The sequence below is a fragment of the Antedon mediterranea genome, chromosome 4 (genome assembly GCF_964355755.1).
Source record: "Antedon mediterranea chromosome 4, ecAntMedi1.1, whole genome shotgun sequence".
Classification (NCBI taxonomy): domain Eukaryota; kingdom Metazoa; phylum Echinodermata; class Crinoidea; order Comatulida; family Antedonidae; genus Antedon; species Antedon mediterranea.
In genome coordinates this window covers 32,262,200-32,274,722 of record NC_092673.1, presented here as the reverse complement: position 1 = coordinate 32,274,722, position 12,523 = coordinate 32,262,200, and the positions used below count along the sequence as shown (strand labels likewise).

The 12,523-nt window shown below is 34.5% G+C and overlaps 2 protein-coding genes across 5 annotated transcripts; both read right to left on the bottom strand.

Moving 5' to 3' along the window:
- Nucleotides 1–678: 678 nt before the first annotated feature.
- Nucleotides 679–6,043, bottom strand: LOC140047318 (protein Dr1-like). Of its 3 annotated transcripts, none has more exons than XM_072092263.1 (4): nucleotides 5,825–6,043; nucleotides 3,831–4,158; nucleotides 2,865–3,028; nucleotides 679–2,697 (listed from the first exon to the last, which is right to left on the bottom strand). In XM_072092263.1, the coding sequence occupies exons 2-4, from the start codon at nucleotides 4,057–4,059 to the stop codon at nucleotides 2,557–2,559; spliced, it is 534 nt and encodes a 177-aa protein (XP_071948364.1). In that variant the 5' UTR covers nucleotides 4,060–4,158; nucleotides 5,825–6,043; the 3' UTR covers nucleotides 679–2,556. The 3 variants fall into 3 exon arrangements, with proteins under 3 accessions (XP_071948364.1, XP_071948363.1, XP_071948366.1); XM_072092262.1 differs by lacking the exon at nucleotides 5,825–6,043 and adding an exon at nucleotides 5,366–5,565 and having other exon boundaries at nucleotides 3,831–4,186; XM_072092265.1 differs by lacking the exon at nucleotides 5,825–6,043 and adding an exon at nucleotides 5,366–5,565.
- Nucleotides 6,044–8,076: 2,033 nt separating this feature from the next.
- Nucleotides 8,077–12,220, bottom strand: LOC140047317 (probable arginine--tRNA ligase, mitochondrial). Of its 2 annotated transcripts, XM_072092261.1 has the most exons (13): nucleotides 12,070–12,220; nucleotides 11,699–11,775; nucleotides 11,427–11,538; nucleotides 11,261–11,347; nucleotides 11,015–11,103; nucleotides 10,555–10,918; nucleotides 10,349–10,455; nucleotides 10,032–10,265; nucleotides 9,632–9,756; nucleotides 9,305–9,491; nucleotides 8,534–8,704; nucleotides 8,355–8,418; nucleotides 8,077–8,206 (listed from the first exon to the last, which is right to left on the bottom strand). In XM_072092261.1, the coding sequence occupies exons 1-13, from the start codon at nucleotides 12,106–12,108 to the stop codon at nucleotides 8,120–8,122; spliced, it is 1,743 nt and encodes a 580-aa protein (XP_071948362.1). In that variant the 5' UTR covers nucleotides 12,109–12,220; the 3' UTR covers nucleotides 8,077–8,119. The 2 variants fall into 2 exon arrangements, 1 of the variants encoding a protein (XP_071948362.1); XR_011844928.1 differs by lacking the exons at nucleotides 8,077–8,206; nucleotides 8,355–8,418 and having other exon boundaries at nucleotides 8,574–8,704; nucleotides 9,211–9,491.
- Nucleotides 12,221–12,523: the final 303 nt, after the last annotated feature.

Below are 12,523 nucleotides of genomic sequence, written 5' to 3'. Positions count from 1 at the left end.
ATTGTGGTCATAATTATAATTATTTTTCAAACACAGGAAACATACATTGGCCAAAGAGTAGACAAAAGTCAAACAATGTGAAAGTTATTAAAATTAAAGCTACATTATTGTAGGATTTCGCTATACCGGTTGTCAATAAATTGTCAGTACTGTATTTATTTTCTTTTTTTCACACACTCACTATCCGGTGTAATATTTATTTATACACGATCCATTCATTGTCTCATTTTTCTTACGGAACAATGCGAGTTTTATTCCCATTGACAAAGCAAATTTTTCCAAAATAAACAGAATGTCGTCATACTGGCGATTTTGCTTACAAAAACAAAACAAAAACGAAGCGAAACCGATAAAAGGTGAAAGTTTAATTTCTTCGTAACGCTTAAAAAATTGCGGCGCGGCGTGTATTATTTTTGAACGGTACCAGTAATGTTATTTACAAAAAGAAGAAAACGAAGCGAAACAGATTATATATCGTAACGCTCAAGAAAAGGAGTGCGGCGCGGCGTCATTATGTGCGGCGCGGCGTCTATATATTTTAAATGATTCAATGCGCACTAAATGGTACTGGCTATTTAATTTAATAAAAACGAAGCAAACCCGAAGCAAACCCGAGTTCGAGTTTAATTTCTTCGTAATCTTCTCGAACCTAAAAAAAAAAAAAAACGCCAATCTGTTTCAAATATTTTATTTCAAAAAACCAGCATGCTATACATCATGTAATATAATTCTTCAACAGCAATATAAGACATTATGGAAATGCACATGTTGTGTCGGGCACAATCAATTAGAATGTTGGAAAGTTGTGGTTGCAGCTCCTTTTATAGTGCATGAAACATTAATTTTGTGTTGCTCATCAACAACCGAAGTGAATTAAACGTGTATTGCCCATGGACACAACATGGATAGCATCAACAATGTCTATCCCATAGCCGTAGCCAGTATTTTTACAGAACAGGGTTGACTGTAAATGCAATCAGGCATCAAAGATTACTAAAAGCAACTAATGTTTTAGGCCTAGTCTAATAGTAGATGGCATGTACCTGTTGGCTATATACTGTCAGCAGTAGGCCTAAAATGATTAGAACTTCCGCTGGTCTTTAGTTTGAAAGGGGCACTTCAGGAAAAAGGAGGTTTGTTGAAGCCCTGCGAACCCACTGGTTTTTAAGATCATAGAATCTAGCTGCAATATACTGACTAAAGTTAAAGGCCAGGTGCGGGCAAAAAAATTCTATTGATCATACATTCGAATAATTATCGATCTATAGTTTCCCCTATGTTTCATAATTTTTGGGATTTTATTTGTGTTACACGAGCTTGTTGAAAATAAGCACTTTCTTATCAGTGGGGGGATAGTTCAAATTACACAGTAAAATCTCTATTCTTTTGTATACAAATTTTGTAAATAGAGAGGCATTTTAAAAAGCTACGAAAAATAAACAGTGTGGTAAAAAATTTTTTCAGATGACTAAGTATAGGTAATATAACTTGAATATTACATTTCTGGAATTTTTATTCAACTTCAAATTTTTATTTTCATGCTATAGCAAAAATTATCCACCGCATATCCACCATCTTTTTCACCTTCTAGGGAGTCACAAGACATGTTATTACATTAGGTTAACTACCTAACTACTGAAAAAAGGTCTTCCTGGTTTTTATGGAAGAATTTTGCAAAATTTTGTATTTGGCCATATTAAGGGAAATTCATGTTTTTTCGTCTTGATTTCTGTTACAAATATTTGATTTATGTACAATTAACCAAACATTATATTTAAAATTCATGCCTGTACCTGAGCTTTAAAACAAAGAGGTTAAAAAAAAACATCAAAAGCATCGCAAGTATATTTGTGGAACTGAATCATTCAGGCTGCAGGTTAAGTATTCTGGAAATCAGTGCATGTTGTTTTACAGTATACAACTCTTTCAATTACCCCAAAACTTGAAGACATAACTAGGATTATATTTAGCAACGTTAAAGCTCTGTCTTCACTATCAGTTTATTAGTTTGACAAAAAAAGTGTGATGTGCCCAAATATGGTTGTGATATTACATCGTCATGTCCATATATGGACACATTTTGTTGTCACATCAAGTTTGATAGTGTAGACAGAGCTTAATAAACACACCTAAAGGTAAAAACATAAATGTAGCAAGGCTAAGAACTGAGTGCCTAAAAAGTAAGAGTTGTTGGCAATACCTTAACTGTAGGAAAATGCATTCAACATTTTTTAGAATTACAGTGAAAAAGATACTGTAGGACAACTACAAATCAAGTCCAGCCCTACAGCACAGCTCGCCCCCCTCCCCGCCAACCTTTATTTTAAAATACTGGATCTACCAGGCACTTAGAGGGTTTAAAGTGGAAATGGTGACAGAGTGGATGGCCAGAGAAAAGATTTTGATTATCTGGAAGGTATTCAGGCTGTACAAGACTTCACCCACACCCTCACAGGTCTAACATCAACTCTTGTGTATCTAAGGTACAGTATCTCAATATCATATATTTCTAAAGATTGACTTTTTTTTATTAATTACATATTTTTGTTGAACCCCTCATGTTTCTGGGGGTTGCAATTCTTGATGACCACCTGGAATCACCTGTGCATTCATTAGTTGCTGGTCAGCCTGTTGACCAGCTGCAGCTTGCATTTCCAGCCATTCCTGTTGTGCTATCAGAGCTTGTTGTCGTCGTGCCTAAAGAACACAATTAAATGGTTGAACATGATCAATCATATTACAGTTCTAGAATAGGAAAAGTAATGGGACTACAGATAAACTGTGCACAACCTTATTTGAGTGTAATAATTTAAAAGTGTGGAACACAAAATTTAAAAAAATGCATGATATACAACCATACACACCTCTTCAAAGAGAGCTTCTTGTTGGCGTAATAACTCCTCTTCTGGTATTCCTAAATTTTCCAAACGATGACTTTTTTTGCGTCGTCTAACGGCTTCTGTCTTACATTCTTGTAAGACAGACCTACAGTCATCCAGGTAAGCAGCATAGCCTAGTCTTTCTAGTGCTGTGAACAAAAGAACAATTATTATTATTCAATTGAATTAGGAGCTTAAATAATTTTGGGAATTCAAATAAGAAAGTGTTCCTTTAATAGGGTGTCTCAAAATAGGGGTGTGATGACCCTAAATTAGTAAAGTAGGAATGCGACATCCCTAAACAGGGGTGTGTCATCTCTAAATAGGGACGTGACTTCCCTAAATAGTGGTGTGAAGTCCTGAAATAAGGGTGTAACATCTTTAAATAGGGGTGTGACGTCCCTAAATAGGAGTCTGGCGTCCCTAGATAGGGGTGTGACATCCTTAAATAAGGGTGTGACATCCATAAATAGCGTTGTGGCTTCTCTAAAATAGAGGTTATGGCATCTATAAGTAGTGGTGTGGCGTCCCTAAATAGGGGTGTGGCATCCCTAAATAGGGGTGTGGCGTCCCTAAATAGGGGTGTGTAAAGTTCCAAAGGGAGTGGTTTTGTGGTTATTATGCTCAACTAACAATCCAAAGGTCCTGAGTTCAAATCCTGTCATGTGTCATGATTCCCAAGGGCATTTTGTGTATGTTTTTGTTATGTAAAAAGGATTGCTAACTTTAAGCTTTGTCTACACTATCAAACTTTATGTACCAAAAAAATGTGATGTGCCCATAATTATAGACATGATGATGATGTCATATCACTACCATATTTGGGCACATCACACTTTTTTTTACAAACTAGTGTAGACAGAGCTTTGGCAATTTTCTTTAAAAAACACACACCCCAATCAGTTCAATGTAATATTTGTATAGTTACACCCAATAATACACTATTTTTACCTGATAACACATGGTCTGGAGATATCGTCTTCTTTGTTTGTTTATTACACACCTCATTAGCCTCCGACGCAATCAGGTGGATGAACTCCGTACAGCAGTTTAGGATCAGTTCACGAGCATCATTTGCGACACGAGTATGTGGTAACAGTTCTTTGATCATTTTATTTAAAGCTGCGCGTGGTACTGTCAACTCTTCATCGGGTTGTTGACCTTGATTAGCTTCCGCCATCTTGGAATGTAAGGATGTATTTTTGAAAGTTTGTGTCAGGATCTATTGAAGATCATCTCAACAGGAATTATCGGATCCAAATTCATACAACGTGATCATCTAAAGTGATATACAGTCAGTAGATAGTCTGTCCAGAGGGTCGGTGCGAAAAAGAGCAGTTTTACTTTTTGTCAGGAGGGGGGAAATTTCTCTAAATTAAGAGTTAGAGGACCTACTATTATATAGTCTAAGATAAGAATGAATTACTATTTTATAATAGATCAGTTGTGCGTTGAATTCCATTCGCCACTTAAGCTAGGCCTGGCCTTTGCGTTCAACCTCATTACACTCCTACTCTGGTTACCCACCTCTCTTGTTGGTGATGGTTAAAAAAAAGGTTAGCAGCCTAGGCCTAGCTAGGCTGGATTAGGCCAAGTTGAGCCGCCGACAAGTTGAGCCGCCGCCAGAAAAACGTTATTTTCTATGGAACGCGAAATGCTAACTTTCGCCGGTGCTCTTTCAATTTATGTTAGGGATACCGGCGCCGATAATGATGTACATTCAAACGTTTATATATCATGGTTTTTAGTATATATATTATTAAATATTATAATTAAAGAAATAATTATGAAAATCTGGCTTGTAGATTCCAAAATATAAAACATCACCGAAAGTGATCGTTTTTAGCCAAAAATGACGACGTAAACATGTTGCCCCTCACTCAGTCGGCAGTTGTATGAACTACCCTAGGCCTACTCCATTTTTCGGTAAAATAATTACATAAAATCACGTTTTTTAGTAAAATATTTTGTGTATTAACATTTTAAAATTCAATAAAATATGATATTAAAAGATTAGTAAATAAAAAATAATATTTATTTAACCTCATTCGAAAAATGTTAATACTCTATTAATTAGTAGTAGTACGTGAGGCCTACACGCGAGAAAAATTATGAGTGCACTGAATTTTTTCCTCGAAAGATTAAAAACAATTAAATTATTAAATATTACTACTTTCCTTTGCTGTGTTAATTGTAATAGGCCTATGTAATTATATATTATTTATTTTCATGACACAATAAACCGAGACCATGGACTTTTATGTACTAGGACACCATCCTAATCACTACGCGAAATGTCGTAAAAGACGCATGCACTGGGCGTTTCATAGAAATCACCGGCGGCTCAACTTGTCGGCGGCCCAACCGGTCATATCCCGCTAGGCTAGCTAACTAAGGGAGGCAGGCCTAGCCTAATCTAGACTATGTATGCCTAGGCCTAGTTTAATATTGCATTGATAAATAGTTAGAAACTAACATTTTCTTACCTATTACCAGAATTTAATGATGACGTGTAACTACTGTATATATTTAGTATTCAATAATAAAACGAGAAGAACTTTTAAGTCTTCTCAGCAGCAGGGTTTAAAAAATTTGTTTCCCATTTATACTTTTAAAGCAATACCCGGTAGATGGCGCCCTCTCATAATAATACCAAAGATAGTGTAGTAGGAAGATGTTAAAGACCCCTTCCCTGCAATTTTGGACGTTTTTTGGAAAATTATACATATATATCACTTTAAAAACATTAAACCATGTCATTTCTTGTCTTAAATGTACGTTTTATGGTAAATTATGATAAAAAGTGAGAAACAATGCACTACCTAAGTAGCTCGTGGCGATCGACCTCTCGTGGACGGTCTTAGGCCTAGCCTAGCTAGGCTTAATTTTGTAGGCCTAGCTGGTAAACATCGGTAACGTACGAACATCGTACGCGAGCTATATACCTAGCCTGACGTTGTATAGTTGCTGCATTAATTGTCTTTCTATTTTTGCCAGACTCCGTTGATACAAATTGGGGAAAACCCGGTATTTTCGCTGAAAAGTTAGGAGTCTTCCATTTGTTTTGGCCTCACGATCGATCGAAAAGTGGGCGAATTACAGGTGAAAAACAAAAATATCAATCCGCGCGCAATGCATTTTGGGATTTATAGCGGGCCGCTATAATTATTAAAATCGACTTATTTTTCACATTTTTAACCATTTAAAGACGAAAAAAGTTATCGCAATAGGACCATATAGTATTATTTTTACATTAAATATAGTTTGTGATCTTAAATTAGATCTAAAAAACGTAGGGAATGGGGCTTTAAGCTCTGTCTACACATGGATTAAAGAATAGAAGGATATGCATCGACGTGAGATCAAGGGTTCCTTGACTCTCGCCGACAGAGCGCGGACCGCCCACAATGTTACAGTTTAATTACATCGATAATTAAGGAGATTTATGAAGAAACCACTGCTTAGCCATATATTAAAAACACGATTGTTCTATGTGTGGACACCGGACACGCTAACAACATACATGGTCAAATGCATAATTTAATATTCTATAGATTAACGCAATTTTTAATGACAGAAGATGGCAGGCAAATAATGATAATTCAAATATAAAAATTGCATATTTTATTAATATTACCAACTACTTAAAATTACCAGTCGTAAGAAAGTGAACTTTTCGTAGTCCGATTGTTATGAAACTAAAACAGAATTGTTCAGCAATACATTTTTGTTGACAATTAATCATCGACGCAGACATGTCAATAGAACATTCAGACTGCGCATACGATTTCTACATGGTTACGTTTTGGTCTAAAAAAATGTAACAGTTGATTCGCAGCATTCTACAGAATCTCCCTACTACTCCAATCCAGGAGTTCTTCTACGCATGTGTAATACGTAGGCTAGCTAGGCCTAGGCTAGAGAGTATATAGATAGGCGGCCTGGCTAGGCCGCGCCTAGCTAGTAACAAAACTATAATGTGTAAATTAAAGCCCCCTTCCCACGTTTTTTAGATCTAATTTAAGATCACAAATTATATTTAATGTAAAAATAATACTATATGGTCATATTGCGATAACTTTTTTCGTCTTTAAACGGTTACAAATGTGAAAAATAAGTAGATTCTAATAATTATAGCGGCCCGCTATAAATCCCAAAATGCATTGCGCGTGGATTGATATTTTTGTTTTTCACCTGTAATTCGCCCACTTTTCGATCGATCGTGAGGCCAAAACAAATGGAAGACTCCTAACTTTTCAGCGAAAATACCGGGTTTTCCCCAATTTGTATCAACGGAGTCTGGCAAAAATAGAAAGACAATTAATGCAGCAACTATACAACTTCAGGCTAGGTATATAGCTAGCGTACGATGTTCGTACGTTACCGATGTTTACCAGCTAGGCCTACAAAACTAAGCCTAGCTAGGCTAGGCCTAAGACCGTCCATGAGAGGTCGATCGCCGCGAGCTACTTAGGTAGTGCATTGTTTCTCACTTTTTATCATAATTTACCATAAAACGTACATTTAAGACAAGGAATGACATGGTTTAATGTTTTTAAAGTGATATATATGTATTATTTTGCAAAAAACGTCCAAAATTGCAGGGAAGGGGTCTTTAAGTTATTATTTTTATACCATGATGTTATATATTACATTGATTATGGGACCTTAAGTACGAAAATCTAATAGAAAGAGATAACATTATAGATTTTATTGAATCATTGAATGAGTTTTTAACTAAAGCTCTGTCTACACCATCAAACTTTATGTGACAAAAAAATGTAATGTGCCCATATATGGACATGGTGATGTCATATCACTACCATATTTGTGTACATCACACTATATTTTGTGTAGTGTAGACAGAGCTTAAGATGTACAGTAATACAGTACATGATATTTATTAACAAATCAAGATATATACTTTTAGAGACTATGTATATGTTAAGGAAATGTTTACTTTAAGTTACAAACCAATGTATAAAATATTGTAATTTTTGTGTGTAGTATTGCATTGTTGTATTGAGCTGCACTAAATAAATCAATGGCTAATAATAATAATATTTATTTGTGTATAAGCATATTTCAATAACTATTTCCATAATTACATAGTTAAGCACTAACATCGTGTAAGTAAAATAATGTTGGTTGTTAATGGAGTTATACCTCCATGGTTGGTTGAATAAGAGATGTATATTATCTATATACTGTATGTCTCTGGTTGGTTGTATGGTATATTGCTACATCTTGTTGAGTGGTTTTAAACCGAGTACTTTCATACCGGTACTAAGAATGTCCTGAGAATGGTTGAAGAGGAGCAACCTAGCCTGTAAAAGAAAATTATAGAAAAATCATGTTTATGGAAACAATGATCACGAAGTCTTTAATTTCAAAATCGTAAATATTTATTTAGGTTATTTCATAATAGAAAACATATGCTGCTGTAACACAGTGTTTGCACTGTATTGTCCCTACCTCTGCAAGGTCTGTGGGAGTTCCTTCAACTCGTAATACTTTGTAAGCTATTGAGATCAGGCGGCTGAAACATTGAACAGAAAAAGGAAAATTCACATTTGAGTCATCAAAAAGGGTAAGTAACAAAACAAACGTCTAAAGATAAATCAAATTTAATCAAATTGTAATTGGCAACTTACCAAAGCTTAAAAAGGTAATTAACAATACGACATGCTTCCTTTTCAGTGTATGCAGTTTGGATTGCTCCCTCAAACAGGGCAAGATGATGTACAAGTTGAATAGCCTCTTCTTCCAGGAGTAAATTAGTATCAGCATCTAGATTTAAAGACACACCACTCTTTCTACAAATACTAAAGTAAGATATTGTAAATCAAAACGAACATTTGTAAAAAATACACAGTAGAAATGAAATGATAAATTTGTTTAGAACCTCTTTGATTTTGTGTTAGAAGGTCTGATCATGTGACATACCTACTGATCATTAGACATAGTTACTGATCATGAGACATACATACTGATCATGAGACATAGTTACTGATCATGAGACATAGTTACTGATCATGTGACATACATACTGATCATGAGACATACATACTGATCATGAGACATATTTACTGATCATGAGACATACATACTGATCATGAGACATAGTTACTGATCATGAGACATACATACTGATCATGAGACATAGTTACTGATCATGAGACATACATACTGATCATGTGACATAGTTACTGATCATGAGACATACATACTGATCATGAGACATAGTTACTGATCATGAGACATACATACTGATCATGTGAAATACCTACACTGATCATGTGACATACCTATTGATCATCATGTGACATACCTGCTTAGTCTTGCGCGAGTATAGTGCAGAAACACCAGTGCTTGTAATGCTCTATCCCATTCAAACCTACATGCCTACTGATCATGTGACATACCTGCTTAGTCTAGCGTGAGTATACTGCAGAAACACACCAGTGTTTCCATTGTCTTGTAAGGCTCTATCCCATTCAAACCTGTAATCTGACGTCAATTTAAATTTAAAATCTTGAACTATAATAGCAGAAACGCCGAGTGTTTCAGCAACGTGTTCCTCATCAACTTCACTTTCAAATTTCTTTGTGTCTAAAATATTAAATAAATTGTTTACTAATCCTACTGTTGAGAATGATTACATGTTCAGAAAGAAAGTTCAGTACAAATTATAAACTTTTTTGTTTTGAGTAAACATTGAAAATTAATTTATAAAATGTTTCATTTCTTACTTTTAGAGGCTCTCATGTTTTGTAGCATATGTAACTTAGCCTCTTCTATAATATCTTCCAAAAAAACCACATTGCCTTTCCGAGTGCTCATGCCGAGGACGCGTCCAAATGATAGATGATGACACCTTCCAAAAGAAAAAAAAATTCTTATTGTTGTTACAGTTACTGTTCTTGTAGTCGTCTTCTACTGAAGTCACATGACCGTCATTGACGGATACTTCTCTGCTGGTGTACTCGAGATCTACCATGCTATACATATAATTTACAATTGATTTTATTGCAAATATTAAATCAGTGCTGTATTAAATACTTCAATTGGGGAGCATCTTAGAACACATGTTCAGCTTTTGTGATTACATTTTATTATATACCCTGACCAAAATCTGATACGTTACCATACCTATCTGACCAATCATGGCCAATCTTACTAAGCGTCTGGAACAACCCAGAAAAATGATCTGCCTGGCTTTTATCTACAACATAATACATGTTGTCAAACTCGTAACGCTTGAATCGCTCAATGGCTGCAGCTAGGTCACGAGTAATGTACAGAGATGTGCCATCACTACGAGCAAGGGTCACGAACTTTGACATGGATCCATCAGGTGAAAGGTCAATTATGTCGGTTCCATTTCTGTTATTAAAAGAAAGATAACTATTTGTAATTTCTTGCATTCATTTTGCAAACAAACCAACCAAACTCTGTGCTGTACTTACATAGCTTTTTGAAGTATATTTGTTTCTTTGAGTTGATTCGTAAGATCTTGAGCTGATTGTCTGTACTTAGATTCCCCAGAATATTCATCAAATTTTATTCCTAAACGCTTTAAAAGAAAAAAACAAAAACAATTATTTAATTTAAAATTCATAGAAAAAAGGTATACGGTAGTTATAAAATATTCATCATTTGTTTTCATTTTTACCTTGTATGTGTGTGAGTAATCAGAAACACTTTGATCACGAATTTCACGCCACAAACTTAATATTTCTTCATCGCCATCTTCCATTTTTCTAAAGATTTCTCTTGCTTTTATTTTGAACTGCGCATTTACTTCAGCTTCGCTGTTAGCTGCTACATAAACGTCAAATAAAGATCTTGTTGAAAAGACAGTTTGGTTTTGTTTCTTCAATCCTGCTGCTAAAATACCAAACTGGGTTCCCCAGTCACCTAGGTAATTGATACTGGTCACCTGGTGTCCAAGCAATTTATGCAAATTTGTTAAAAATTGACCTATAACTGTTGACCGCAGATGACCAGCATGAAAAGGTTTTGCAATATTTGGAGAACTGAAAGGAATAAAAAATTTCACTTAAAAATTATGTTTAATAATAAACTAAATTAGTATTCAATTGAAAGAAAATTAATAAAAGAAACGCACCAACCTGTATTCAATTATAACTTTTTTCTTTGGCTCATTTGATCTTGGAATGCCATACTGTTGGCCAGCTGAGTTTATTTCTCCTAAAACATACTAAAAACAAATAAAAAAAGAAAAAAGTAAATCATGGAATTTGTCTATTTATGAATTTCCCCGGAGTTTGCTGGGGATAATAAAGTTTTATTGAATTGAATTTATAAGTTGAGTAGTTAGGAGATGAGAAGCAAAATATAAGCTCTTTTTTTCTTACCTCAACAAATCTGGATGGTTTTATCTTAAAACTAATGTGAGTTGAGTCTATAGCAATATTCTCAATGTACTTTCCGGGATGCGTTATCTAAAAAATAAATTACAATTATTTTATCTGATTTGTTTTGGTCTTTGAAATAAAAGCAAATTCAAATTTAAGTTGTTACCTTAGCAGCAACCTTTCCAGCATATTTTATGAGTTCAGAGTCTGAGAGTACTTGACCCGGATTCTGAATATGATTTAGGGACTTGACAGACACACTTAATTCACCTCCACATCTAACAACAAAATTAAGTAAACCAAAAATGAAATTATTAATTATTTAGTATTAAAGTTACATATGCACAGTAGAACTACTATTTAGGGGATCAAGTGTCCCCTTATGAAAAGGATTTGATATTTAATTTTCAACTGATTAATGCTATTTTGTAACATTACCTTTTATTTAACATAAGTTGAGAAAAATTAATCAGTGGTAGAATTTGCTCTTCTGTCAAACCTATTGCCATAGAAACCTGCAAATACAATTTCAACATAAAATAAACAATTTAATAAAAATATAATTAATATAAAATGTTACCATTTAATCCAAATTACATATACAAAATGTATCGCAAATTAGGTACCGGTAGAATCAATTCTCCTAGGCTACCACTGGATATCCTCGCAGAGATGGTTGTAAACCGAGGAAAATATGCCTTGTACTGTGGTCAAAATATTATCACGCTTCATTGTATTGATCTTGTATTTTTAATGCACATGGGCCTAGGCCTAGCCTTTAACTTGCTTGAAAACGACTGTGTTCTTACCTGCTTTGCTACAATTTCTCGTAATTTTTTAGTCGCCATACTATAATATTTAACAATATATCGATTACTTCAAAATCAACTACAAATTATAATTTCTATCGTCATTTTATCGGAACGAAGGATTCAATCCGAGATTTCTGGAAGGAAATCTCCCTACTACTCCAATCCAGGAGTTCTTCTACGCATGTGTAGATATCTACTACGTCATCATATATATATCGTATTTTATTTGCGGTCCGGCCATGTAGTATCCTATATGAGCTATATATCCAATACCAAATTGGCGAGTAAATCATGTTTTACTTTAAATTAAATTTATACGCTCTTCCACAAGGTCAATTGTTAGTTATACATACAGACTATATTAAAACAATGATTTTGAACACGTAGGGCATTTCTTTGAATTCTTTCCTATTGTCGTTTTGTGGTAATTTACAGCTTTTTATATGTTTAA